This window comes from Garra rufa, chromosome 4 (assembly GCF_049309525.1).
Source record: "Garra rufa chromosome 4, GarRuf1.0, whole genome shotgun sequence".
Taxonomy (NCBI): Eukaryota; Metazoa; Chordata; class Actinopteri; order Cypriniformes; family Cyprinidae; genus Garra; species Garra rufa.
In genome coordinates, this window is record NC_133364.1 from 18,325,622 (window position 1) to 18,351,103 (window position 25,482).

At 34.0% G+C, this 25,482-nt stretch overlaps 3 protein-coding genes across 8 annotated transcripts in view; all 3 read right to left on the minus strand.

The window, feature by feature from the left end:
* The window catches only part of caprin2 (caprin family member 2), a 14,400-nt gene extending 13,173 nt beyond the window's left edge, over positions 1–1,227 (minus strand). The window contains exon 1 of the mRNA XM_073837765.1: positions 1,223–1,227. Coding sequence (XP_073693866.1) covers positions 1,223–1,227 — 5 coding nt within the window. The remainder of the gene's footprint in view (positions 1–1,222) is intronic.
* A 2,287-nt stretch (positions 1,228–3,514) lies between these two features.
* sinhcaf (SIN3-HDAC complex associated factor) lies at positions 3,515–13,478 on the minus strand. Its single transcript, XM_073838192.1, has 6 exons — positions 13,343–13,478; positions 9,330–9,457; positions 9,002–9,101; positions 7,404–7,527; positions 7,140–7,290; positions 3,515–7,064 (listed from the first exon to the last, which is right to left on the minus strand). Exons 2-6 carry the CDS (start codon positions 9,455–9,457, stop codon positions 6,803–6,805), a joined length of 765 nt encoding a protein of 254 aa, XP_073694293.1. The 5' UTR covers positions 13,343–13,478; the 3' UTR covers positions 3,515–6,802.
* A 2,475-nt stretch (positions 13,479–15,953) lies between these two features.
* The window catches only part of dennd5b (DENN/MADD domain containing 5B), a 56,498-nt gene continuing 46,969 nt past the window's right edge, over positions 15,954–25,482 (minus strand). For 3 of the 6 annotated variants that reach the window (XM_073838781.1, XM_073838782.1, XM_073838779.1), the window contains 11 exons: positions 24,637–24,718; positions 24,325–24,453; positions 24,015–24,136; positions 23,563–23,708; positions 21,929–21,970; positions 20,867–20,985; positions 20,601–20,788; positions 20,096–20,178; positions 19,890–20,016; positions 18,136–18,310; positions 15,954–18,037 (listed from right to left, as the gene is read on the minus strand). In XM_073838781.1, the coding sequence (XP_073694882.1) occupies positions 17,854–18,037; positions 18,136–18,310; positions 19,890–20,016; positions 20,096–20,178; positions 20,601–20,788; positions 20,867–20,985; positions 21,929–21,970; positions 23,563–23,708; positions 24,015–24,136; positions 24,325–24,453; positions 24,637–24,718 (1,397 nt within the window). In that variant the 3' untranslated portion in view covers positions 15,954–17,853. The remainder of the gene's footprint in view (positions 18,038–18,135; positions 18,311–19,889; positions 20,017–20,095; positions 20,179–20,600; positions 20,789–20,866; positions 20,986–21,928; positions 21,971–23,562; positions 23,709–24,014; positions 24,137–24,324; positions 24,454–24,636; positions 24,719–25,482) is intronic. The other 3 variants (XM_073838784.1, XM_073838783.1, XM_073838780.1) reach the window with 1 other exon arrangement.

Consider the following 25,482-nt stretch of genomic DNA (forward strand, 5'->3'; position numbering starts at 1 on the left):
AATCATTAAGAAATTAAGTAAAGTTCATGTTCCGTGAAGATTTTTTGTAAAATTCCTACTGTAAATTTTTGATTTGTAATATGCATTGTTAAGAACCTAATTTGGACAACTTTAAAGGTGATTTTCTCAGTCTTTTTGATTTTTTTGCATCCTCAGATTTCTGATTTCAAATAGATGTATCTCAGCCAAATATTGTCCTATCCTAACAAACCATACATCAATAGAAAGCTTATTTATTGAGCTTTCATATGATGCATAAATCTCAGTTTTGTCAAATTTAACCTTATGACTGGTTTTGTGGTCCAGGGTCACATATACACACATATACATATATATATATATATATATATATATATATATATATGTGTGCGTGTGTGTGTGTGTTCATTTGAATTAATGTTTTAGTTAAGGAATTACGCATACTTTTGAGTTCATATAAGTTTGACAAAGTGGCCGAGTAAATGACACGTTTTTTTAACCCGTTAATGTGTTTTTACAATTTACTTTTCTTTACATTTAGTTCACTTTTATGTGCTTAAATTATTTTAAAATTAACTTTTTTAATGTCGTAAACGCCTGCTTTACCTTTAAGCTGCAAACATTTGCCAATAATAGACTGTCTCCTGGTTCATCATGCTAGGAGTTAAGTCATTCAATGACAATGAATATCGAAAAGGAGACCTCAGCACAAATATATTGCAAAGATAAACACAATTCAGTCTGTATGATAAATGTACAATTAAATGAGCCAAACTGTTTCCGTATGTCTGGACATTCGCCAATGTTCACCATGACATGGCATTTACATGCTGGAGTAACAAATGTAACATTAAAAACCCCGTAAAATTACCAATTAAACAAAAATACGTTGTCATTTAGCCTCCTGTTGTCAGCCATGTACAAATATCGACTAATGCAATTCTAGCGTTCATAAACACTGGTTATGCATTCAAGAGAGCACCAAATCAAGCTATACTAACTTGCATTTGAAAAAAAAAGATCAATTACAGTAGTGCAAAATTCAACTTTTAAAGCCTTTATCCGCCACGAGTTTGATGCTTTCAGAATAGTCCCGTCCAAACTGCATCGACGTGGTGCCACCACCCAAATGTACGCGCAGAGAACGCAAATAAGTTGCTGGAAGACGAAGAAAGCCACAAATCCATGTGACAACATAACGCACAGGTGTAACGAGTAAAGCATCCGCAGATATCTCACCGACCTCATGCGTCTCTGCCGGTCTGTGTGTGTTTGTTTGCTTGCTTGCTGCGTGTCAGATCGTTAGGATGACTTGGGTGGGAAGGCTGCTCATTTAGAGTCAACGCAAATGAGGTAGCCTTCGGTTGAGCTGGTGGAAAGACGGTATAAAGCGGTGGGGAAACAGAGAGGACAGACCGCAGCCGCCTCTCACCTTTTTATGCCCTCAGAGCAGAGGAAACCCAGCAGCTGGCGGAGCAATCATGACGTCACAGCCAAACACTGGACTGTCCCCCTGCGCGCAGTCTCAGCACTCTCTCTCTCTCTCTCTCTCTCTCTCTCTCTCTCTCTCTCTCTCACGCTCTCATCCATCCACCCACAGCATCTATCATCTATCTATCTATCTATCTATCTATCTATCTATCTATCTATCTATCTATCTATCTATCTTTCGCCTTACAAAGAATATAGGCTACAAATAACTATTCCACAAATATTGGTAACTGGGTAAATTTGGTACTACGTTAAATGTTGGTTTGTAGTTAACTTACTTATAAATATGTAACATGGTAACAGTAACTTTTGGGTAAAAGGGTTGAATGACTGCAATTTGTCCAAATTATGGTAATATTTTGTTTTTTGGGGGTGTCACAATTTTAAAAACGGTCACTTATTTGGTATAATCATTTGAATCATCTTCTAATATGCTGATTAGAAATAATCTGTTAAAACTGTGCTTTATAAATCTACCTACAAAGTTATTGTCATAAATGTCTGTCATTTATAAATTTATGGTAATTAAGACATCATCAAACAGGTCTAATAATATACTATGAGACCTGTTTGATCACAGGAATAAAATGGAATTTAAAATATATTTAAATAGAAAACATTTTTTTTAAATAGCAAAAATATTTGAAATTCAAATATTTTTGCTACTTAAAAAAAATGTTTTCTATTTAAATATATTTTAAAATGTAATTTATTCCTGTGATCGAAGCTACATTTTCAGCTTCGTTACTCCTGTCTTGTCACATGATCCATCAAACAGGTCAAATAGTATATAATAAATAAATAAATAAGTATATAAAATTGAAATATTTTTGCTATTTAAAAAAACTGTTTTCTATTTGAATATATTTTAAAATGTAATTCATTCCGATCGAAGCTACATTTTCAGCATCGTACTCCTGTCTTGTCACATGATCCATCAAACAGGTCAAATAGTATATAATAAATAAATAAATAAGTAAATAAAATGGAAATATTTTTGCAATTAAAAAAAAAACTGTTGTCTATTTTAATATATTTTAAAATGTAATTTATTCCTGTGATCGAAGCTACATTTTCAGCATCATTACTCCAGTCTTGAAGGACGATCCTTCAGAAATCATTCTAATATGCTGATTTACTGTTCAAGAAACATTATTATTATGACCAATATTTACATTTTTTCATGATTCTTTGATGAATAGAAAGATCCAAATATCAGCATTTATCTGAAATAAGTTTCTTTTAATAATATTAAATGTTTTTGAGCAGGAAATCTGTATATTAGAATGACTTCTGTAGGATCATGTGACTGGAGAAATGAATTTAAAAAACAGCAATATTACTTTTCATTTAAAATTTAAATTCAGAGATAAATTTTCCATTCCATTTTCATTCCATTCAGAAATTGCTTTTATATGCTTAATTGGGGCTCAACAAATATATTTTATTATAGCCTATTATAATCTGTTAAAAGGTTTTATAAAGGTTTTTAAATGATGCCCGAAAATTTGAATTAAATGTATTTCTCTGACCCCACTAAGAGATATTTGTTCTAGTTTTATTCATAAACTTACTTCATTTTAACTAATGCCTTGTGTCCCCTTCCATGTCTTTACTTGGTCTAAAAAATCTGTATCTTTATAAAACCTATCATATGTTAAAAACATATGTTTAATATTTTTGTGGAAACTGTGATACTTTAGAAAAGCATTTGTTTGAAATAGAAATGTTTTGTGAGATTATAAAAGTATTTACTGTTTGATTTATTGTGTCCTTGCTGAATGAAAGTATTAATTGTATTTTACTGACCCGAAATGTAGTTTATTTCATCAGTTAATTCCCTGGGAATTGAACCAACAACCTTGCTATCTATCTATTACTCTATCTGGCACATTTAATGTCATTTGCTGGCATGACCTAACTATGTATATGTTCCTGTAGTTCAGTATCATGGCACTAGCAATTGCCAGGAAATGGGTGTAAAATATCAATCTGAATGCAAATGCCACATGCATGTTTACACCAATGCACATAACAAGTGTAACTAACCATCACAAGGTACATTTATTGAGGAACAAGTAAAAAGTACAATATGTAAAAAAATACAAAACCTGCTTCATATATCTCTAGTAATGTGAATACAAAGTGCATAGCTACCTTACATGCCTGTAGCACTACAACTAAAGGACTAGTCTAAGAAAAGGTATGTGGGCATTAGAAACCCTCAAACAGAAGTATAAAAATAATCAAATAGTACTTAGCATACACCAAAAAAGTCTATTTTATAGCTGTCCAGTCCTGAAGTTCTCCATAACGTTTAGTGAGACAACCTGTGATGATTTGTAAAAGCATTTTCAGTCCATATTGCAGTGTTGTTAGGACAGGTCAGTCCTATGACAAAATCGGATGAAAAGACCACAAAGACAAATAAATATGAAATAAATAAGACAAAAGAGTTTTCATAATAACCGTTGTTCAGTCTCACACATCTTATATTTACAAATAACGCCGTCATAGAGATGACACGATAGGTGCTTCACCTGAACGGATGTTACCACGAATACAGTCATTGTCCATGTCATTCTGTGATATGGCATATTCACACTAAAGCCACAAGCTGCCACCATCAAAATACCAATTTCAAAACTGAGCACATATTAAATAAACCGCTCAGAAAGAGAATGATTACAATTCGTGTGCAATGGAGTGTTTTGTGTGAAACAAATCAGCTCTCTAGCGCCACCCCGTGGAATTACACAGACGTTTGTGTGCGTTCATGTCATTTGTACAATCCAAGACAGCCAAGGCTATCATAAACAATAAAAGGATAAAGAAACCGACAGGACAGACATATCCACCTTATTTTTGCGTTAAGAGCGGGGGGCGGCCATTTGTAAATTTTACGAGGCTGGCTTCCGGTTTCATTCATATAATAGCCAGCTGTACAAAACAGCTCGTTTTGCTCTTTTTATTGAATTTTCGTGTCTTATCATTTTATTTTGAAGTATTGTCTTAATTATGAATACAATGGTTTTGCAGTGCAAACCGTTTTATTGTACGCTCGAACCGGAAGTCTCTTCCGCGTTGAAGAATAAGGTGGAAACCCTCGGGATATATAGGAATACTCGTATATATGAAAGCTTATTACAGACAAGTCATTCATAATGAAAATATACACGCTGACAGTATTTTCCCTGGACTAGAATGCAAAAGAAAAATAAAACATAAAAACGACCAAAACGATGTGCTCAGTTCTTTCACGACAGTAAAAAAGAAGTAGCATCTGTCGTTATTAAAACACTGTATTTACAAAAGGCAGAAAGGTTAGAGAGAAAGGAGGTATATGAACACATGACTGAATAAATAACAAAAATGTTGGGCTTTTTGGCTTTGAATGAGACAATATTGAAAATATCCAATTCTCAAAAATAGACGACCATCAAATCCCTGTAAGAATTAAACAACACTGACATCTCAAGATGTCACGTGGTCCTCAAAGTCTGATTCTGATTTTTGTTCTTTTCTAGCATTTATCTACAAAAATATATTGGGACCGTCTCAAGATGTGCCCAAATGATTATTAAATAATGTTGCAACAGTTGCAAAACAAAATAAAAAGAAATTAAAAATCTTAAAAGGCCATGCAAAGATCATGCAGATTTCAATCTAGACAATAGCTTCCTTAGCGTTCATGCTCTTTTGCAAAACCTGTCAAATCTACACTTTGGGATATTTACATTAGTACACTTAATATGAATACAAGAGTGTTGATAGCCAGGCAAATATTTTTGAATCTGCCTCAGCACCAGAGAAATGCTGTCTGGGGAAACGTTTGCGGTAAAACACTATGAGTCGATATGAGTTTGTCGCCTGTTAGAGGCTGAATACAGACAACCTGCACTGAAACCAAGGTTTAAAAGTGACAACTCACCCTTAAAATGAAAAATCTGTCATCATTTACTCACCTTCACATTATCATATTGTACACAAAATGTTTTTCAAAAGCATCCTGCATCTTTTCTATACAATAGAAGTGAAAGGGAAACTGATTCAGTCAAGCCCCAAAATGACAAAAAGTGCCATAAAAATCTCTTAAATCCAATCAATATGTAACCATGGACCACAAAACTAGTCATGAGGGTCAATTTTTGAAATTGAGATTTTAGGATAGGACAATATTTGTCCGAGGTTTAACTATTTGAATATCTGAGGGTGCAAAAAAATCTAAATATTGGGGAAATCGCCTTTAAAGCTGTTCAAATGAAGTTCTTAGTAATGCATATTACTAATCAACAAATAAGTTTCGATATATTTACAGTAGGAAATTTACAAAATATAATCATGGAACATGATCTTTTCTTAATATCATAATGATTTTTTGGCATAAAAGCAAAATTGATCATTTTGACCCATTGCTATTTTTGGCTATTGCTACAAATATATATTTTGGCCATGATACTATCGCTATCATATGGCTATAAAAGACGTGGAACGTAGCACACAGCTTAATTTTTAAGATACTTTTAGGGTGCTTTAGTCTTTTTTAATCTTGACAGCCCCAGTTCCCATTCACTTCCATTATTTCTGAATGAAGCAGAACAGCGTTTGTTAAAAACTCACTTTTTGTGCTCCACGAAAAAAGAAAGAAATTGAAAGAGGTTCAGAAACAGAATGAGGGTGAATGATGACATATTTTTAAAAAACACACATTTTAGGTGACCTGTCGCTTTAAATACAAACTGAATGGGAAAATCAGAGCAGACGTTAATAAAGACAAAGAGAGAAAATAATAAATATATAAAAAGGCAAAGATCTTCCCTTAATATTGCTATATCCCAGCAAAAACGGTGGAACGTCATCTTCGCTGAGCTACAATTTAGCAGACGCTGCTTGCTGTATACTAAATACTATACACTAAGTGCAGAAAGAGAGAGTCACCCCAGAGGAAGGGCACAATGGTGCACAAGGACTTGGATTGTGGTTACTGTCCAAGTCTATTCCCTACTTTTCTATGCGTGATGTATGTAGATCCAGCATTCTTTGTTTGAGCGGGATAGCAAAAAAGGAAACTCATTTTCTCTCAGAAGAAATGAAATAGCGTGGTACCAGCCTCTGGAAAACAAGGACGCTGGTTCAGTAGGTTGATTTGACTGCGAAGGAAATTAAAGAGACACATTCTCAACAAGGAAGAAAGAAACAGGAAAAGACAAACAAGGATCCAGCTGCTCTTGAATCGAAGGCAATCTGAGAGAACGTCTTTGAGAGCATCTGAGGGGCTTCGACTCTCGAAGGCTTTCTGAGAATGCCAAGTCAGTACCCTGGGAATGTGGCATCACCACTCCTCGTCCACTTCCTGCTCCATTTTTATTTGGGGAGAGGAGTGCGGTTGAATGGACGAGAGGATTTCTTGACTGCTCTGCACCTCCTCTTTCTCAAGGTCGCCGTCTTCCTCTTCTTCCTCCTCTTCCTCTTCTTCTTCTTCTTCCTCCTGCTCTTGCCCTTGTTTTTTCTGACAGCAGGGTTTGTAGAGATGAGGGTCGATCAGAACTTCCCCAAAGCGACCTTTGTATATGATGCCACAACATACCCGCTGCCTAGAGAGTAAAAATAAATGTAAAATATAAGTCTTATGAAACTCATAAATCAGGCTGATTCTGCAAAATAAATACCTTTTCCAGTAAGTCAGGTCCAAGAAGGAAAAGACTGGAGAGCGGGCGGAGCCAGGAGTCAACTCAGAGTCAGAGCCTTCATCTGATTGGTTGCTGTAGCTGGGTGATTGGGCGGGGCTGGCGCTGGAGGTGGTGCTGTGAGCGTCTGAATCTGTTAATGAAGACATTTTGGCAAAAGATTATTTGAAAGATTATTCAATAAGGAATGTGTTAAGAAGCATTTCATGTTGTTTTTGTAATTGAAATATTTTGTTGTGTACTCACTGTGTCTCTTCAGTTCCTTCTGAACTCTGCTGAGCTGGTTCGGTCTAATCCGTCTGGACAGGGATTTGACTTTCTTTGACTTCACTGTAGTTTTCAGACTGGGTCCTCCTCGGGCATCAACCACCTGATAACAATTGATGACAATAACAATCCTCAGACTTCATTTGCATTATATTTATATATCTTTATATATTATATTACATTATATTAGGTCAGATTTATAATTATTTTTGTTGTGTGTGACTAGGTTTGCATTATTATATTATATTATATTATATTATATTATATTATATTATATTATATTATGTATTTCAGAATTATAATTATGAATTATTATGAGGCTGCTTAGAAAAATATATATGCTGCTATTTAAATTATATTATATTATATTATATTATATTATATTATATTATATTATATTATATTATATTATATTATATTATAGGTCAGATTTATAATTCATTTATTTATGTATTGCCATAAACTTATATTTATTGTATGTATTAATTATTTTGTCACAAGTAACAAGCTTTTCATCATTAATATATAATATTTTATTATTATATTATATTATATTATATTATATTATATTATATTATATTATTATATTGGTCAAATTTTTAACTATTTTAGTCATTTTTGACAAAATATGCTGCATTAATTGTTATTATTATATAATATTATAGGTCAGGTTTATAATTCATTTACTTATGTATTGTCATAAACTTGTGTTTATTGTATGTATTAATTATTTTGTCACATGTAACAAGGTTTTCATCATTAATATTATATTAATTATATTATATTATATTATATTGGTCAATTTTTGTACTATTTACTATTTTGACAAAATATGCTGCATTAATTGTTATTATTATATAATATTATATTATAGGTCAGGTTTATAATTATTTTACTTATGCATTGTCATAAACTTATATTTATTACATGTATTAATTATTTTGTCACATGTGACAAGGTTTGCATCATTATTATATTATATTATATTATATTATATACTGGTCAAATTTGTAATTATTTTTGTCATATTTAACAAAATTTGCAGCACTGATTGTTATAATTGTATTGTTATATTACATTATATTATATTATATTATATTATATTATTGGTCAAATTTGTAACTATTTTAGTCATTTTTGACAAAATATGCTGCATTAATTGTTACTATTATATAATATAATATTATATTATGTATACATACGTATATATATATATATAATTATATTGTATTATATTTTATTATATTGGTCAGATTTATAATTATTTTTTCATATTTAACAAAAGTATTATTATCATTATTATTATTTAGATCCATTACAACATTAGTATTAATAATAATATTGCATCTGTATGAAATGGTTGAAATCTGTGTTATTCTGAAGATGTGGGCTTCCCCAGCTGATTCTCAGTTCCTCCAAATGTTTCCTTCTAGTCTACTTTAACATCTTATAGGGAGTTGCCACTGCAGCTACAGCTGACTTGTTCACTGAGTGGGGTTTGTGTGTAAGGCTGCTTTGGAACAATATGTATTGAACACTGAATTGGAAAGACTTCAGTGTGATAAATAAGAGCTTACATGATTCCAGTTCTTCTTGGAACCAACGGGAAGCTTCTTCCAGCGTTTCACCAGCAGGACGCAAGCATTGCAGATTTCACCAGAGCGAGTCTCGCCTAAACTGTAGAGGCATCCCATCGTAATAGAAGAATACATATGGAAATCATTGATGTTCTCACATTACAAACAAACAACATTATTTCCTCCACATTATACTAAAAGAAAATGTCTGAATGCTTGACTAGAGATACATTAAACAAATCCTGTCCTCAATGTAATTAAACCAGGCAGATGTTAATATTATGTTATTACAGAGGAACCACAAGCACATAATAGATACCCAACTCACCCAAAGCAGCTCTGAAAGTCCCTCTCATAGCGTTTGCTGTCGGTGAAACGAGAGCTGGAGGATTTTGCCCTGCAGATGCAACATCCATCAAGGCTGCGGTACATCTTCGGCTTATGAAAGCCAAACATCTGCAATACATGGATAAGATAGGAGTAAGTACCAATGGTGACTACAGTACAAACACAGTTACAAACAACTAAAGTTACTGTTATACACACTGCTGTTCAAAAGTTTGGGATCAACACATTTTTAAAGGAGTCTCTTATGCTTATCAAGGCTGCATTTACTTGATCAAAACTACAGAAAAAACTGTAATATTGTGAAATATTAGGCCTATTACATTTTAAAATAACAGCTTTCTATTTAAATATATTTTAACATTACTCCAGTCTTCAGCGTCACATGATCCTTCTGAAATCATTCTTACACGCCGATTTATTACTTTCATTATCAATGTTGGAAACAGTTGTGCTGCTCAATATTTTTTTGGAACATGTTATATTTTTTCAGAATTCTATGATGAACAGATTTTCAAAAAAGAACAGCATTTATTAAAAAAAGAAAGTCTTTCCTATCACTTTTTTTAATCAATTTAACACATCCTTATATATTTCTTTCAAAAAAAAAAAAAAAATGTACTGACCACAAACCACCTTTAAATGGTAGTGTATATTGTTAGAAAAAAAATAGAATTTAAATAAATGCTGTTCTTTTTAACTTTTTATTTATTAAAGAATTCTGAAAAACGTATCACAGGTTCCAAAGAAATATTAAGCAGTAATAATGCTGAAAATTCAGCTTTGATCACCGCAATCAATTACATTTTAAAAGATATTTATATAGAAAACAGTTATTTTACATTTAAATAATATTTCACAGTTTTTTTTCTGTATTTTTGATTAAATAAATGCAGCCTTGATGAGCATAAGAAACTTCATTAAAAAACATAAACATTTTACTGATCCCAAACTTTTAACAGTAGTGTACATATAAAATAGTCATTATAAATGTTGAAAACTGCTTTTTCTGCTCAATTTTCATGGAAATCGATTTGATGACAGTGTGAGTTTTGAAACTTAAGATTAACAGAACACAATTTAACACCGTAAAAAAATATTTTTTAACATTAAAATGTCAGTTTTGAACATGTTAATGTGTCTTTATTAATAAATGTATTCTTATTTTTTAAATCTAAAATGAAAATATTTATCATGACTATTTATTGTTCTCATTTTCATAATTCTACACACACAAATACACTGCAGTTTAAAAGTTTAAGATCATTAAGACTGTAATGTTTTTTTAAAGAAAGCTGTGATTATTTGATTAAAAATACAGAAAATACAGTAATATTCTGAAATATTATTGCAATTTAAAATAGTGGTTTTCTATTTTAATATACTTTAAAATAGAATTTATTCCTGTGATGCAAAGCTGAATTTTCAGGATCATTACTCCAGTCTTCAGTGTCATATGATCTTTTAGAAATCATTTTAATATGCTCATTAATCAATGTTGGAAACAACTGTGCTGCTTAATTTTATTTTTTTTATTTTTGGAACCTTTTATTTCAGGATTCTTTGATGAATAAAACTTAAAAAGAACATTTATTTAAATTAGGAGTCTTTTGTAACAATATACAAGACTGTTCACAATATTGGGGTCGGTAAAGTTTGTCCTTCTTTCTTTGTTTGAAAGAAATAATATTTTTATTCAGGGTGTTAAATTGATCAAAAGTGATAGTAAAGACTTATATTATTAGAAAAGATTTTTATTTTTGAATAAATGCTGATCTTTTGAACTTTTTATTCATCAAAGAATATTCAAAAATACTAAGCAGCACAACTGTTTTCAAGATTGATAATAAATCAGCATATTAGAATGAATCCTGAATGATTGTGTGAAACTAAAGACTGGAGTAATAATGCTGAAAATTCAGCTTTGCATCACAGGAATAAATTCTGTTTCAAAGTATATTAAATCCTCCATTTCGAATTGCAATAATATTTCACAATATTGCTTTTTTAAACAAATAAATGGAACTTGAATGAGCATAAAAACTTAAACTTTACTTGAACTTTAATTGAGATTAAAAAACATTCAAAATCTTGCCGATCCCAAACTTTTGAACAGCAGTGTATATAATAAATGCATAGAGTTAATAAATATGTTACTAATAAAAATTACATATATTATATATCTATTGATTTATATTACATATGGAATATTCAATGAGAGAGAGAGAGAGAGAGAGAGAGAGAGAGAGAGAGAGAGAGAGAGAGAGAGAGAGAGAGATGAAATATGGGTTATCAGTCATCATCGCGTCAGGGGGATAAGAGCTTAATGCACTGAGTGCTCGGTCTTATATAACCTCGGTGCTGATAGAGCCGGACACCGGTGGCCTTAGCATCGACACTGATCGGTGACAGCAGCGGTGCCCTCCAGAGGCATCGAATTCATACATTATAACTAGGTCATTACAGAAGACGCCTCTGTCCAGTGTCTATCTAAAGCCTTGCATTTTCATTTTTAATTAAACACATGTACATTAATATTTAACAACATTTCTAAAATTATGCACTGTACAGAGTGCGAGAGTTGAACTGGCGCTTGTACATTCCGCCTCTGACGCAATTCAAACATGGCAACGCGTTTGAGAAGAGAGGAGGGGCAGAAAATGGGGGCACAAAAGTAGCGCGATGCCTTTACGGAAACCGCGAGTAAAAGTGGCATTAACACATCTAAATGTGTCACCCGAAGTTATCCCTTTAACATAATACAGACACTATTAATATTTGGCGGTGTTCCTCCGCACACTGCAGTGAAATGGTGCGTGTGTCCCGCCGTATTCACCGCCCACTAGCTTGCGCGGAAGCATGGCACGCCACACGGTATCTTTAAACAGACACATTCAGCATGTTTTCCCCGCAGTTTCAGTGAAAACGACGACTTCTCGGTGTGAGGAGCAAATTCACGTCCTTTCTTTAACACCATTAGTGCTCAATAAAGAAACACTGCTGAATTTAATCGAACTGCCCGTCCGCTGCTCTTTGTTTTCCCCGCGACTCTGCGTCAGTGGTTCTCGTGTGACTCCATGCTTTGCGCTCGATACTGTAAACACATGCTGTCCGTGTAACAACTTCGCTCAAGACGATTGAGCCTAACGTGTTCGTTTTCTTAACGGGACAATATAACACACTTTTAAACAGTCCAGCTGAAGGCAAAAATAAAATATCGATTTTAATAGCACCACGTTTAAATGCGTCAGTGACACCGCCTCCATCGCACACGATTTGAGTCTTTAACAGCAGCACAGGCACAGCTTTAATTGTTACATTAACGTTGAAATTCTAACGTTAGTTAGCGAAGCAGAAGTTGGTAAACGCTGATGAGCTTGTGAAAATGCGGGTTTGTTTTGAAGCACACCCACCAACAGCGGAGTAAGAGAGACCACACGCAGTGTGGACGGATAGTTGGGCATCTCAAGTTCAAAACGAGTAGAAAGCGCAAAACTTGTTTTTTAATGCGTGCATGTGATACCAACCATACACATATTTTAAAATGCATGCTCACTAATATAGTTTACACAGCCACTTCGCAGTTTTCAACCAGTATGCAAATTGCTTAATTTAAAACGCAGTGTTAACATTTTCTGTCTTAACATTCGCTTTTGTTTACGTCTGTTCTAAAAAGTGTAACGTTAACAGAATCAATTTTGGATCTATATGAATTAATTTGGTTATCAGCGATCATCAGCAAAGGATGCGAGCGCCCTAAAATGTGATGCGCTGTATGGGCAGCAGCCTCCTCAAGAGTAAACACTAACTTTTATTATAAAGCAAAAATGTTAAACAATATCAACAAGCTTCAAAAGTGACCTTACCGCTAACTTACATTTATAGCGAATGCGACAGCTTTCGCCCTGTCACACAACTTCTCAAACGCCGCTTCTGCACTCACTTAAACGTTTAAGTTACTTTTTTACGTTAAGTGGAAAAAGGTTTTTTTCTTACCTCGACTTGGAGCGGTTAAAGTCAAAGCACACGGTGAAATCCAAGAGTTACAGGCGTTACTCATTTAACAATGCGCCACTCGTTACTGTCTCACTTTCTGTCTGAGTGTAGTAAAATGTTTACGCATGCGCCGAGCCCCATCCACCATTTTCTGAATTTCTTCAATCAACCTCATTTGCATACGCGGCTGACGTTTGACTGCGTCTGCATTCTATTGCCCATATAAGGAAGAGAAAATTACGCGGGAAACGTGGGCGGGGCCGGTTGCTAGGGGCAGCAGCCAGTGCACTGCGATCTCGGTGGGCGGAGTTACGCGCTACTACTACGAGGACAGCAGATGTCGGAACAAACGCAGCACATCTTTCTCGCTCCACGTCCGTCAGCCATGAGCACATGTCGGTGGCTCGGTCTTCTCGGTACTTCATCGCGAAAATAGTTAGGGAAAGCTGTTTTTGAGCCCTCTGTGTAATAAATTACACAGGCTGGAAGAGCTAAACGACATTAGACCTTATAAATCAAAAATTTTACCAAAATGTAAATCGGTTTTGAGACAAAAAGCGTTTATTCCCTCAAACAGTCATATTTATACGGGAAAACTGGGAAGTGTGAATTTTGTTTAGTTTGTAGCTCCGTGTTTTTTCCTCAAACTTTGATGTAATATTACAAATTATTTTCGAAAATGTATACTGTATAAAATAAATTGGTATGAACCCTTAAGAAAATTAACTATGGTTTTATTGTAGTAAAAGTGTAGTAACCATAGTTTTTTGGTGCATTGATTACCATTTGTGTAACCACAGCTTCACTACAAACACCATGGTTAACTTAGTATAGCAAAACCATAGTTAATTTGCTTTTACCATGGTTTTACTATAGTATTATATAGTGGTTATTTGTAGTAAAACCATGAGTTCATTTTCATAAGGGAAATAAGTAGTGCTTTTGTTTCACCACTGTGTTGGATGGGTTATACTAATAGAAAACATGGACATTTAAAATTAGCATTTTATTTTACCTTTACATTTTGTTAAAACGTTTTGTCTGAAATAACTGTTATGCCATCACCATCACTATTTCATTTTGTAGCTACTATTTGTTAAAAATGGTCAAGACATACACTGCCAGTCAAAAGTTTCTGAACAGTAAGATTTTTAATGTTTGTTAATGAAGTCTCTTCTGCTCACCAAGCCTGCATTTATTTGATCTAAAATACAGCAAGCAGTAAAATTGTGAAATATTTTTGCTATTTAAAATAACTTCTTTCAGTTTGAATATATTTTAATGTAATTTATTCCTGTGATTTCAAAGCTGAATTTTTAGCATCATTACTTCAGTCTTGAGTGTCACATGATCCTTTAGAAATCATTCTAATATGCTGATTTGCTGTTCAAGAAACATTTTTTTATTAATAATAATATTTAAAACAGTTACGTAATTTTTTTTTCAGAATTCCTTGGTGAATAGAAAGATCCAAAGATCAAGCATTTATCTGAAATAACGCTTTTGTGACATTACACTATGCCATTCAAAAGCATTTTTTGGGGGGGGGGAAGAAATTATAGAAATTAGTGCTTTTATTTAGCAAGGGTGCTTTAAATGTATCAAAAGTGAAGATAAAGACATTTATAATGTTACAAAAGAGTTCTATTTCTCAGATCTACTCATCTGTTTTCAACAATAAAAAATGTTTTTTGAACAGCAAATCAAAATATTAGATTGATTTCTGAAGGACCATGTGACTGGAGTAATGATGCTAAAAATTCAACTTTGAAATCACAGGAATAAATTACATTTTAAAATATATTAAAATAGAAAGTTAAGTTATTTCAAATAGTAAAAATATTTTAAAATGTTACTGTTTTTGCTGTACTTTGGATCAAATAAATGCACTTATTTAAAAAAAACATGCAAATCTTACTGTTCAAAAACTTTTGACTAGTAGTGTAGGTAACACTTGAAAACTTTTCAAAACAGCTAATTAAATGGGAAGAAATACAGTAACTGTAATTTAACATCCACAGATCAAATTATAATACTGACATGTCACATTTTGCTTTTCGCTTTCTATCATCGTAGGAGCTTGGTGCTTATACACTCTCAGAAGAAATAAGGTACAAAATCTGTCACTGGACATACATTTTCAAAAGGTACTAATATGTACCATTTAGGCGACTGTAGATAACGTGTACTTTTAAGGTACTACTATGCACCCTTTATAGATAAATAAGGTACAAAAGTGTACTTAAAAAAAAAAAAAACAGTATTACCCCATACACAGCTTTTGTACCTTTTTTATGAATGAATCATCTTGCAACAGTCCCCAGTCTCCCCTAACCACAAAATCTCAAGTTTCTACTATAAAAAAAAAAAAAACACAAGACACAACTGATACTGATGAGACAATGCAGAGCATTTGTGTTCCAGATGCCATCAGCATGTCCCTAAACTAAAAATAATATTCCGTGAAGAATGACTCTTCATAGAGGAATGTTCTCTAGGACCTGAGCGCTGTCCTGGAACACCATTCATTGCCTACCCCTTGTTGAAATAACATCCCGTCTGCGCACACACACAATTCACAAAATGACACAAATTTCAAAGAGGACACAAATATAGATGAGCAATTTTAATGAGTTGCTTTAGGAATATAAACAATGGAGAAACCCATTTTGGACAAGGAGCTAGCTTTTTATAACATGATCAATGTTAAGATTTCATACAGGGAAAAAAAACAGATGGAATGAGAAGATCTAGAAGAGGAACAAATTCATTTACAGCAAAAGTACTTCTTCAAGATCTAAAACATGTGGCATGCATCAGCACCGCAAACAAAGGGACAGTTCCTGCGGCTTCCTCATCTCCAGGATTCACTAGGATTTCAGCAACTTTTAGGGCCTAAAATGAAGTTTACACAAGATGGATGTTCCATACTATACAAAGTCTGAAAGTAGATTTACTAAAATAAATAAATGATACAGTGTCAGCTGCGTAAGTCATCCCTAGGTTCAATCTTCCAAAGATAAATACATAGAAATGATTCAAATCATTATAAAAAAGAAAGAAATAAAATACACAGGTTGGCGTGCTAACACACAGCTGAGAGTCTAAAAACCAAAGCTAAGTAACATTAAGTAATTCAAAGCTGTTATTTTGCCTGTGTTTTCCCTGTAAATACTACTTTTCTCTCAGAAGGGATTCAGGGATGAAACTGCTCCATCAAAGAATAGAGGATCATTTAAAGACAATACTTCTTAATTTCTAAGCAACGTGCAAGAACTGCAGTAATCAAACATGGATTTTACAAAGTAATTGCTGCCTTTAGACCTCCAGTTAGTGGTAAATACTAGGGCTTACACTTTATATTTAAAGCACCCCACAAGGAACTGTAATATTTGAGAGATTTTAACTGTGACTATAAGGTTCAATGGCAAAAAAAAAAAAAAAAAAAAAACAGATCTGAAAGAGGCTTGTTATTGCTTTGCGATGATTTCCAGTGTTTCCTTTTCTTAAAAATAAAAAATTCAAACATGATACTGAAGTATCTAAGAATTAAGTTAATACTCATTGGCAAAATAAACACATCTGATAAACCAGCCACACGCGCACATTCCTATCACACATATAAACACATCTTGTAACATACAGTGATTCACATCTTGTTGGAATGTCCTTTTTCTTTGAAAATTCATTTGACAGGCTTTCAACAAGGAGAATGTTTCAAATTGACACTTTTAAAGGGATAGTCCATCCAAAACAGTTTGAAAATGTCATTTACTCACCCTCATGTTGTTCCAAACCTGTGGGAGTTTCTTTCTTTTAACATAAAAAATATTTTTTGAATAATACTGGTAATTTGATAGTAATTCTTTCCCATCTATTAAGTCAATGGGGACCAACAATTGTTTGGTTCTTCAAAATATAAGAAACCTAAACAGGTTTGGAATGACATGAGGGTGAGTAAATGATAACTTTTTCATTTTTGGGTGAACTATTCCTAAGTCCGGACTATCCAATATCAAGAATCTTTCGGTTTGAACACCCAGAAATCGATTTACAGATAAAATTCAAGTCATTATAAACACAGGCAATATTTCTGCCTGTCAAATCATGGTTATTGAACGTGTCGAACATATAATCTGTAAGTACTAAGGCTCTTCCGTATCTTTGCAAAAAACAGTTCCTACAGTGTTTTCTAAAGACAACACACGATCTGAAGCAGAAATGCTAGCGGATTCGACTCGCAGACAGACGTGCGTGAAAATGACCACAGGTTTAAAAGCAAAATCCACAGGAAAAAAACAGTCTTCTCAAGAAAGCCCTCAACGCTTTTTGTTAGAAAGAGCACAACTCCACTTACTGCTACAAAACACACTTCTGAGTTCATTTCTTTGGGGGTTGTGTTGAGAGATGCTTCGATAAGTCAGTCCTTCCCTGTCCAAAGCAGAGTCACTTGTAGAGCCGTTTTGGCCCTGAGGGTGGCAGCAGTTTGAATTTGACCTCAGCATGTGGTGTTACAGCTCAACGCTCTTAGTTAGAGAGCTCTCTAGTGTGATGGGGAAGTCGTGAAGCGTTTCCAGAACTGCGACGAGAGAGCTGACTGTGAGTTTGTCTCGCAGTAACGCGTTCTCCTCGTACATGCGTGTGACGACGGGGCATTCGGCCAGTAGAGGGAGCCACTGTGGCAACAGTCGGTCCCTGTGAGAGTGGGGCACACATGCAAGTGACTGTAAATGCATTTTATTCATTAAAAAAGCACAATTAGTTTGTTTAAGATGCATGCATGTTGTCCTCACCTCGCCCCGAGGCAAACATGCAGCTGGAACTTGCCATCCTTGCCAATGCTGCGTGGCATGTTGTTAATGGCGTTGATGTAGCGACAAAAAGATTCACAGTTCAGGCCTAGAGGCTGTGGTGTTTCTTGCATGTCTCCAATCTGATCTGCATTCTCCATAAATGCAACTACTTTCTCTGACAGACACAGACATAGGAACCTCCATTATTATTATTGTTTGTGGTCAACTTTTTATTGTCTATCAAATATAAACACAAATATCACAATTGGGACAAACAATCAAGGAGGAAGGAATAGGAACCTCCATTATAAACTTATAGATTATATATTTCTATATTTTAAGCAACGTATGCTTCCAGTCAAAAGTTTTTGGACAATATGATTTTGTAATGTTTTTTAAAGAAGTATCTTCTAGTCTCAAAGCCTGCATTTATTTGATCTAAAGTACAGCAAAAACAGTACAATTTTGAATCATTTGTACTATTTAAAATAACTGTTTTCTATTTGAATATATTTTAAAATGGAATTTAAATCATTTGGAATGAAATCATTCTAATATTCTGATTTGCTGCTCAAAAACATTTATTATTATTGATATTATTGTTATGTTAAAAACAGCCGAGTAGAATTTTTCAGGTTTCTTTGATGAATAGAAAGTTTGGAAGAACAGCATTTATCTGAAATTAAAAGCTTTTGTAACATTATAAATGTCTTTATTTTCACTTTTGATCAATTTAAAGCATTCTTGCTAAATTTTGATAATAAAAATGTTTCTTGAACAGCAAATTACATCAACATATTAGAATGATTTCTGAAAGATCATGTGACACTTCAAGTCTGGAGTAATAATGCTAAAAATGTAGCTCTGATCAAAGGAATAAAATACATTTTAAAACATTCAAATAGAAAAGTTATTTTGAATAGCAAACATATTTCACAATATTACTGCTTTTGCTGTATTTATGATCAAATAAATGCAGGCTTGATAAGCAGAAGAGACCTCTTTAAAAAAAAAGTTAAAAATCTTACTGTCCAAAAACTTTTGACCAGTAGTGTATTTTATGTTTTAAGCAGCAAACAATCAAATATTACATACAAATAATACAACATAATGCTTAACAGTTATTTAAGCCACTCCAATAAAGAAATTGATCAAAAGTAAAAAAAAAAGTAAACACTTGTATTATTAGGAAAGATTTCTATTTTTAAAGAAATGCTGCCCTTTAACTTTTTATTAATCGAATAATCTTAAAAAATGTATCACAGGTTCCACAACTATTAAAAAATATAAATAACTTAATAAATTAAATATTAATAACTGTTTCCAAAATTGATGATAAACATTAGAATGATCTTTAAAGAGTCACGTGACACTGAAGACAGGAGAAATGGCTAATGAAAATTCAACTTTGGATCACAGGAATAAATTTCATTGTAAAGTATATTAAAATAGAAAATGGTTATTTTAAATTGCAATAATATTTTACAATATTATAGTTTTTTTCTGTATTTTTGATTAGATGCAGCCTTGATGAGTATAAGAAACGTATTTAAGAAACAGAAAAAATCTTACTGATACACACACACACACACACACACACACACACACAATATGATTGTAGTTTTTCATATAGTGTAAGATTTAGGCTCTATACCAAAGATGTTATTATATTATATATACCAAAATAACTAGATTAGACCCATGAGTTTTTCCCTTTTAATCTCGCAGGGAAACATTTACTAAGCTAAGCTTACCGTAGAAATCCCACACGAAAACATTTTTCTGAAAGATTCGAGCTGAGCGGAATCCATTTTGAAAAAACTGCTCCAGTGCCCACACAAGACCACCTTCTCCACACAGTAGGACTGTGAGACTGCCCCTCTGAAAACAGACAAAGTTTAGATTAATAAAGATTACAAAAACAACAAAAAGGGACTATTCTTAACTGGATTAATCATACCTCTTTTTCTGGTTTGTGGAAATGCTTTATAATATTGTTAACTGCTTCACCAATGGACTCCTGTATTTGTACAGTTGTTGGTTCTGTAGAGAAAAGGATTGCATTTAATACACTTATTAAAAGAATTTACCTAACACCTAAATACATTAATATTACTTAACATGTATTATCATTATAAAATAGTTTTGAATGTACACTCACATTAGATGAAGCCTAATAAAAGCTGATTTAAATACAAGGAGAGGGTCCCTTTATGGAGGCGGCCATTTTGAGCTCACATTCATATTTACTTTATTCAAAAATAAACGAATTGTTACTGAATACTGATTATTTTTTATTATGATTTATTATTTATACTTATTACTGAGTATTTCTACTGATAACTAAAAACAATATCAGTTGTGCAATACCACATTCTAACCAGCAGGTGTCAGTACAAGTCCAAGATGACCACCACCAGCACAACAAACCTGAGCACCTTTGAGCAAATTTAAGCTTAACGTACTGTTTCCACGTCCTGTAAGTGATGTGATGCTGATTCGTCGAATCTGAGAAGGTGAACGCTGAAGGGGCGGAGTCTTAGACCCTCTTCCTCCGTCATCGTCGTTGCACGGAACTACAAATTCACCAATCAGAACTCGCTCGAGACTGCCATCATCCACACCCTTCCCCAACCACCTGCCGCACGGGAACCTGAAAAAAGGATGAGTGAATAACAAGAAAACCATAAAAGGAACAAGACGGATGACAAGAGACTAAAGTAGGCCGTACTTATATGTGTGGCCAGTGATCTCATTGCGGACCATGACACAATCCACCAGCCACTTGGCAAGCAAGCCAGAATTATCATGCCCCAGCTGCACTGTTGTCAACTTCCCGAGGTTCTGACACTGTAAGACACACATACAAAACAGATAAAGGCAACGTGGTCAAAGGCATTAAGAGGCTATCTTGGAATAACTGAACAACCGTGTAAGGGTGTGAGCAGAGGAAGGACACCAAGATAGTAAAGTTGGTTTAGACCATAGTAAAAAGTAAATCCCAGAATTTGTACAGAAAGTGTCCAAAATTAACATTGTAAGCTCCAAATGAAACTTAAAAACTAGCTTTAGTGAATAAATACTAAGTTAATGACCTGAGCCATCAAAACATACCACAAAATCAGTCATAAGGGTCCATTTTTTTTTAAATACCCATTGATTTATGGTTTCTTAGGACAATATTTGGCTGAGATACAACTATTTGAAAATCTGGAACCTGAGGGTGCAAGAAAATCGAAATACTGAGAAAATCGCCTTAAAAAGTTTTCCAAATTAAGTTCTTAGCAATGCATATTACTAATCGAAAATTAGGTTTTGATATATTTATGGTAGGGAATATCTTCATGGAACATGATCTTTACTTGAGATCCTAATAATTTTTATCATAAAAGAAAAATCGCTCATTTTGACCCATACAATGTATTGTTGGCTATTACTACAAATGTACCCATGCTACTTAAGTCCGGTTTTGTGGTGCAAGGTCACATATACTGTATATATACAGATAGTGGCCCTTTATGTATAATAAATATTGCTTTTTCTGAATCCACTCAAGTTGATCATGTCTAATAGTTAAATTTGGATCCTTTATACAATACATAATAATAATGGAAATGGCCAATCGCATATGGCTGTTGTACCAATTTGGGATGCAAAAATCACAAGATTTAAAGCTAACCCAAAAACCCAAAGGAGAAGAAGAGGAGATCTCTCCATTTAGAGGAGTAGAAAAATGGAGAGATGGATGAATGGAGAGAGAGGGAGGAATAAAATGGAGGGATGTGCACCTAACCTTGAAGGCGACGGAGATGTGCGTGTGAGGCCTAAAGGCAGACTGCGAGAGGACACAGAATGAGTTAGAACACGATGGGTGATTGACAGCAAGACAAATGGCAGTGATTGGTTGTATGAGGTGGGATGCAAGAAAAATGTCTCCTCCTTCAAAGTTACAGATTCATGGAAGTGCATGAATAAAGAGGGTTTGATCACTAATGCATGAATCAGCATTCAGTTTGGGGGAAAAGAAAAAGATATTGATCTGGGATTCAAGAGAATAATTGCAGTAGTGACAGAACAGATGTAAATTTCACAACAGTCGTTGTGTGAATCTCATTTCTTCACATTTAAACAAAAAAGAGAAAAATTATATTGTGTTAAAGATTACTGTTGAGCATTTTTAGGTATTCTGCAAAAAATATACAGTCAAACCAAAAAATATTTTGATAGTTTTTTTTTACTAGTGGGTGCAGGACACTATAGTTTATGTAAGCGAGGACAGCAAAATAAAGTAAACTGTGACATATTATACCACAAAATTCTTCATACAGTGGACTACCAGTAAAATTGATACAAATTTGGGACCAACGATTATTCAGTAACTTTGACCTGACCATGTTTTGCTTAAGTGCTTGTTCTTTAATTGCTAACGCGACCTTTTTGCGTCACAGACTGGAACAAAATTAAGCATTTCTTGCTAATTGGTCAACGATAATTGTAAATATTGTCATGTTAACAGCTGAATTTTACATACCTTTCTATCAAAGTTATCTGACATTATCAAGATGAATTTGTTCTGACACAGTTTAACTCCGAGTTCTTGTCATATTTTATTACCATTTTCAAAACTATAGTGAATAAACTGTAATAACGTGAGAAATGTTGAAGGTGTCTAAATAAATTTTGGTTTGACTGTTATCTTTTCCATAAATAATGTACACAGACTATATTATATTTCGTAAGACATGGGAAATACAGTTGCAAATGAACTTTGCTTTTCCATTTGAAATTTGGCAGTCACTGTGCTTTCGCGAAAGTGAAAATGCAAACGCAAATGGTAATGCAACATTTGCGATTGCATTTGGATTATGTCCACATATGGAAAACACTGAACACTGAAGTCAAGCTAGTGCAAGACGAGCATTTTATGGTTAAAAAGTGTATTTTTATTTTTTTTTAGAAAATGACCAATCGTTTCACTAGATGAGCCCTTTATTTCTCGTCTGGGATCGTGTAGTGCCATTTGAAGCTACACTGAAACACAACTTTGGACCTTCACCCCGTTGATCCCCATTGAAGTCCACTATATAGAGAAAAATCCTTGAGTGTTTACCTTAAAAACCTTCTTGGATGACATGGGGGTGAGTAAACTATCATTACATTTTTATTATGGAAGTAAGCTAATCCTTTAAATATAACTTCTCACTTTTTAAGGTAAAATGTGACGATCATGAGATTCATAATTCTTTCATTTTGCTCAGATACATTTGTCATTTCCATAAATAGTTTCGATTCAGCAGATGTTCGAAAGACCAATTCTGCGGATTCTGTTTCAGTCCCACAGGAAAACAAACTGTGCGCCACACTCAAAATAAACTGCTGTATCAGTTTCAGAGCACAACAGCTGGAGTGTGATGTCACGCCACTCACGTCAAACGTCATTTCCAGAACGTTCTTCGTGATCTGCAGGATGCCAGAGTCGCCCAGCTCGCCAGACACACACAGCCAGGGGTTGGACGTCGTCATTGCATTACTAAGCTTCTTGATGGGAATGATAACGGCCCTGTATGGAATCACTTAGGATGGGGAAAAAAAGGAATAAATCAGGCTGCAACTAAACACAGAAGAGTTATAAATATAAAAAATATATATATTCTAAGTTGTATGCATCAATAGCTGCGCGGCATAAATATAAATTTTTCATGCCTTGGTCAATCAATCCGTCATGCAGCATTAAATCAATATCTAGTGCCGGATATGCTGGATGCAGAAAGTTCTCTGCTGTTTTGTATGAGCATTCCACATCAATTGACTATAAAGCTATATATAGCTGATTTGCATACATCTGTACATCTGTGTGTGTCTCTTTCTCTGGGACGTACTTATGGTGGTGAAGACGCTGGTAAAGCAGAAGTAGTCCACAGCATTTAGGCTCAGGAGATGAAAGAGAAACTGCTCCTTTTCCTCTTCGCAGCGCAAGAAGGCGTAACGCTTGTACAGCTTCCTGTGGGAACACTGCATGCTTAATAACAGGTGCACTTACTTGAAACAGGTCAGCATGTGTGTGCTTGTATGTGTCACTCAGAAACTCTTGTGATGAGTTTTTTGGTGTGTATGTGGGAGTCTGAAAGACTGCAGGTGTGTGTGTGAGTGTAGATGGGAGTATGGATGTGTGTTCGTTATTGTACGTACTTGGTTAAGGCCTGGTTAGACAGCAGCTGTTTGAGATGCTGGGAAAGTAGTTTTTTCTCCAGGGACAGACGGATCCAGGCACGTGCTCGACCTACATCGGTTTTAATCTCGCCCATGCTCTGGATGTGTCTGAGAAGTCAAAAGAGAAGGGATGATGAAGAAAGACAAATAGTTTAATTCACTGTATGTGGGTTGAAGAGGCTGCAAGCAACAGAACGTCTCTTTTTTAAAAAACAAATTGTTACACAACTAAAACAATGCAATATGCACTACTGTGTACAACATTTGACTGTCCTCAGGCAATCAACACACCTCATATCCTGTATGACTGATACACGTAATGCAGGAAGACCAACACTGGACTCCGGCTTCCGTTTTTCCTGGCTATTAGACACTATGGAGCATAAAAAAAGTGTTAGCACTTAAAAAGAGCAGTTTTTGTAGTAAGAAAATCGCATGAGGCGCTGTTAGCATACTTAGCATGTAGATGTGTTAGGCCTGAAAATACTCTAGACATACTGTATACATGAACACAAACCCTTCTAACTACGCAAACTCAAAATCTAATTTGAAATAGCAATTAGGAACATGAAAAATAGATTTTGTGTGACCCTGGACCACAACTTTTTGAAATTGAGATTTATACATCATCTGAAAGCTGAATAAATAATCTTTCCATTTATATTTGGATAGGACAATATTTGGCCGATGCACAACTATTTGAAAACCTGGAATCTAAGGTGCAAAAAAAATCCAAATACTGAAATAAATCACCTTTAAAGTTGTCCAAATGAAGTTCTTAGCAATGCATGTTACTAACCAAAAATTAAGTTTTGATATATTTATGTAAGAAAATGTACAAAAGATCTTCATGGACCATGATCTTTACTTAATATCCTAATGATTTTTGGCATTAAAAAAGAAAAAAATAATAATTTTGACCCATACAATATACTACAAATATACCTGTGCTACTTAACCCTTGTGCGCTCCTCATTTGGGAGTCACACTCATACTCCTCACGGTCAAAAGTGACCGGACACCTGAAATGTAACTTTTTTTTTTCTTCAGTAAAACCAATCTAATATATTTTTGTTCCATAATATTTTTTCTTTTTTCCTTTGTAATTTTAGAGAATTTTATGGTACTAATGATTAT

What these genes read in the sequence shown, in the direction of transcription:
- sinhcaf (XM_073838192.1), bottom strand. Translation starts at nt 9,457, where the DNA reads ATGTTTGGCTTTCATAAGCCGAAGATGTACCGCAGCCTTGATGGATGT. An exon ending in CCAAGAAGAACTGGAATCAT is followed by an intron (nt 7,528 to 9,001) that starts GTAAGCTCTTAT and finishes AATTGTTATCAG; the next exon opens with GTGGTTGATGCCCGAGGAGG. An exon ending in GACCTGACTTACTGGAAAAG is followed by an intron (nt 7,065 to 7,139) that starts GTATTTATTTTG and finishes TTTACTCTCTAG; the next exon opens with GCAGCGGGTATGTTGTGGCA.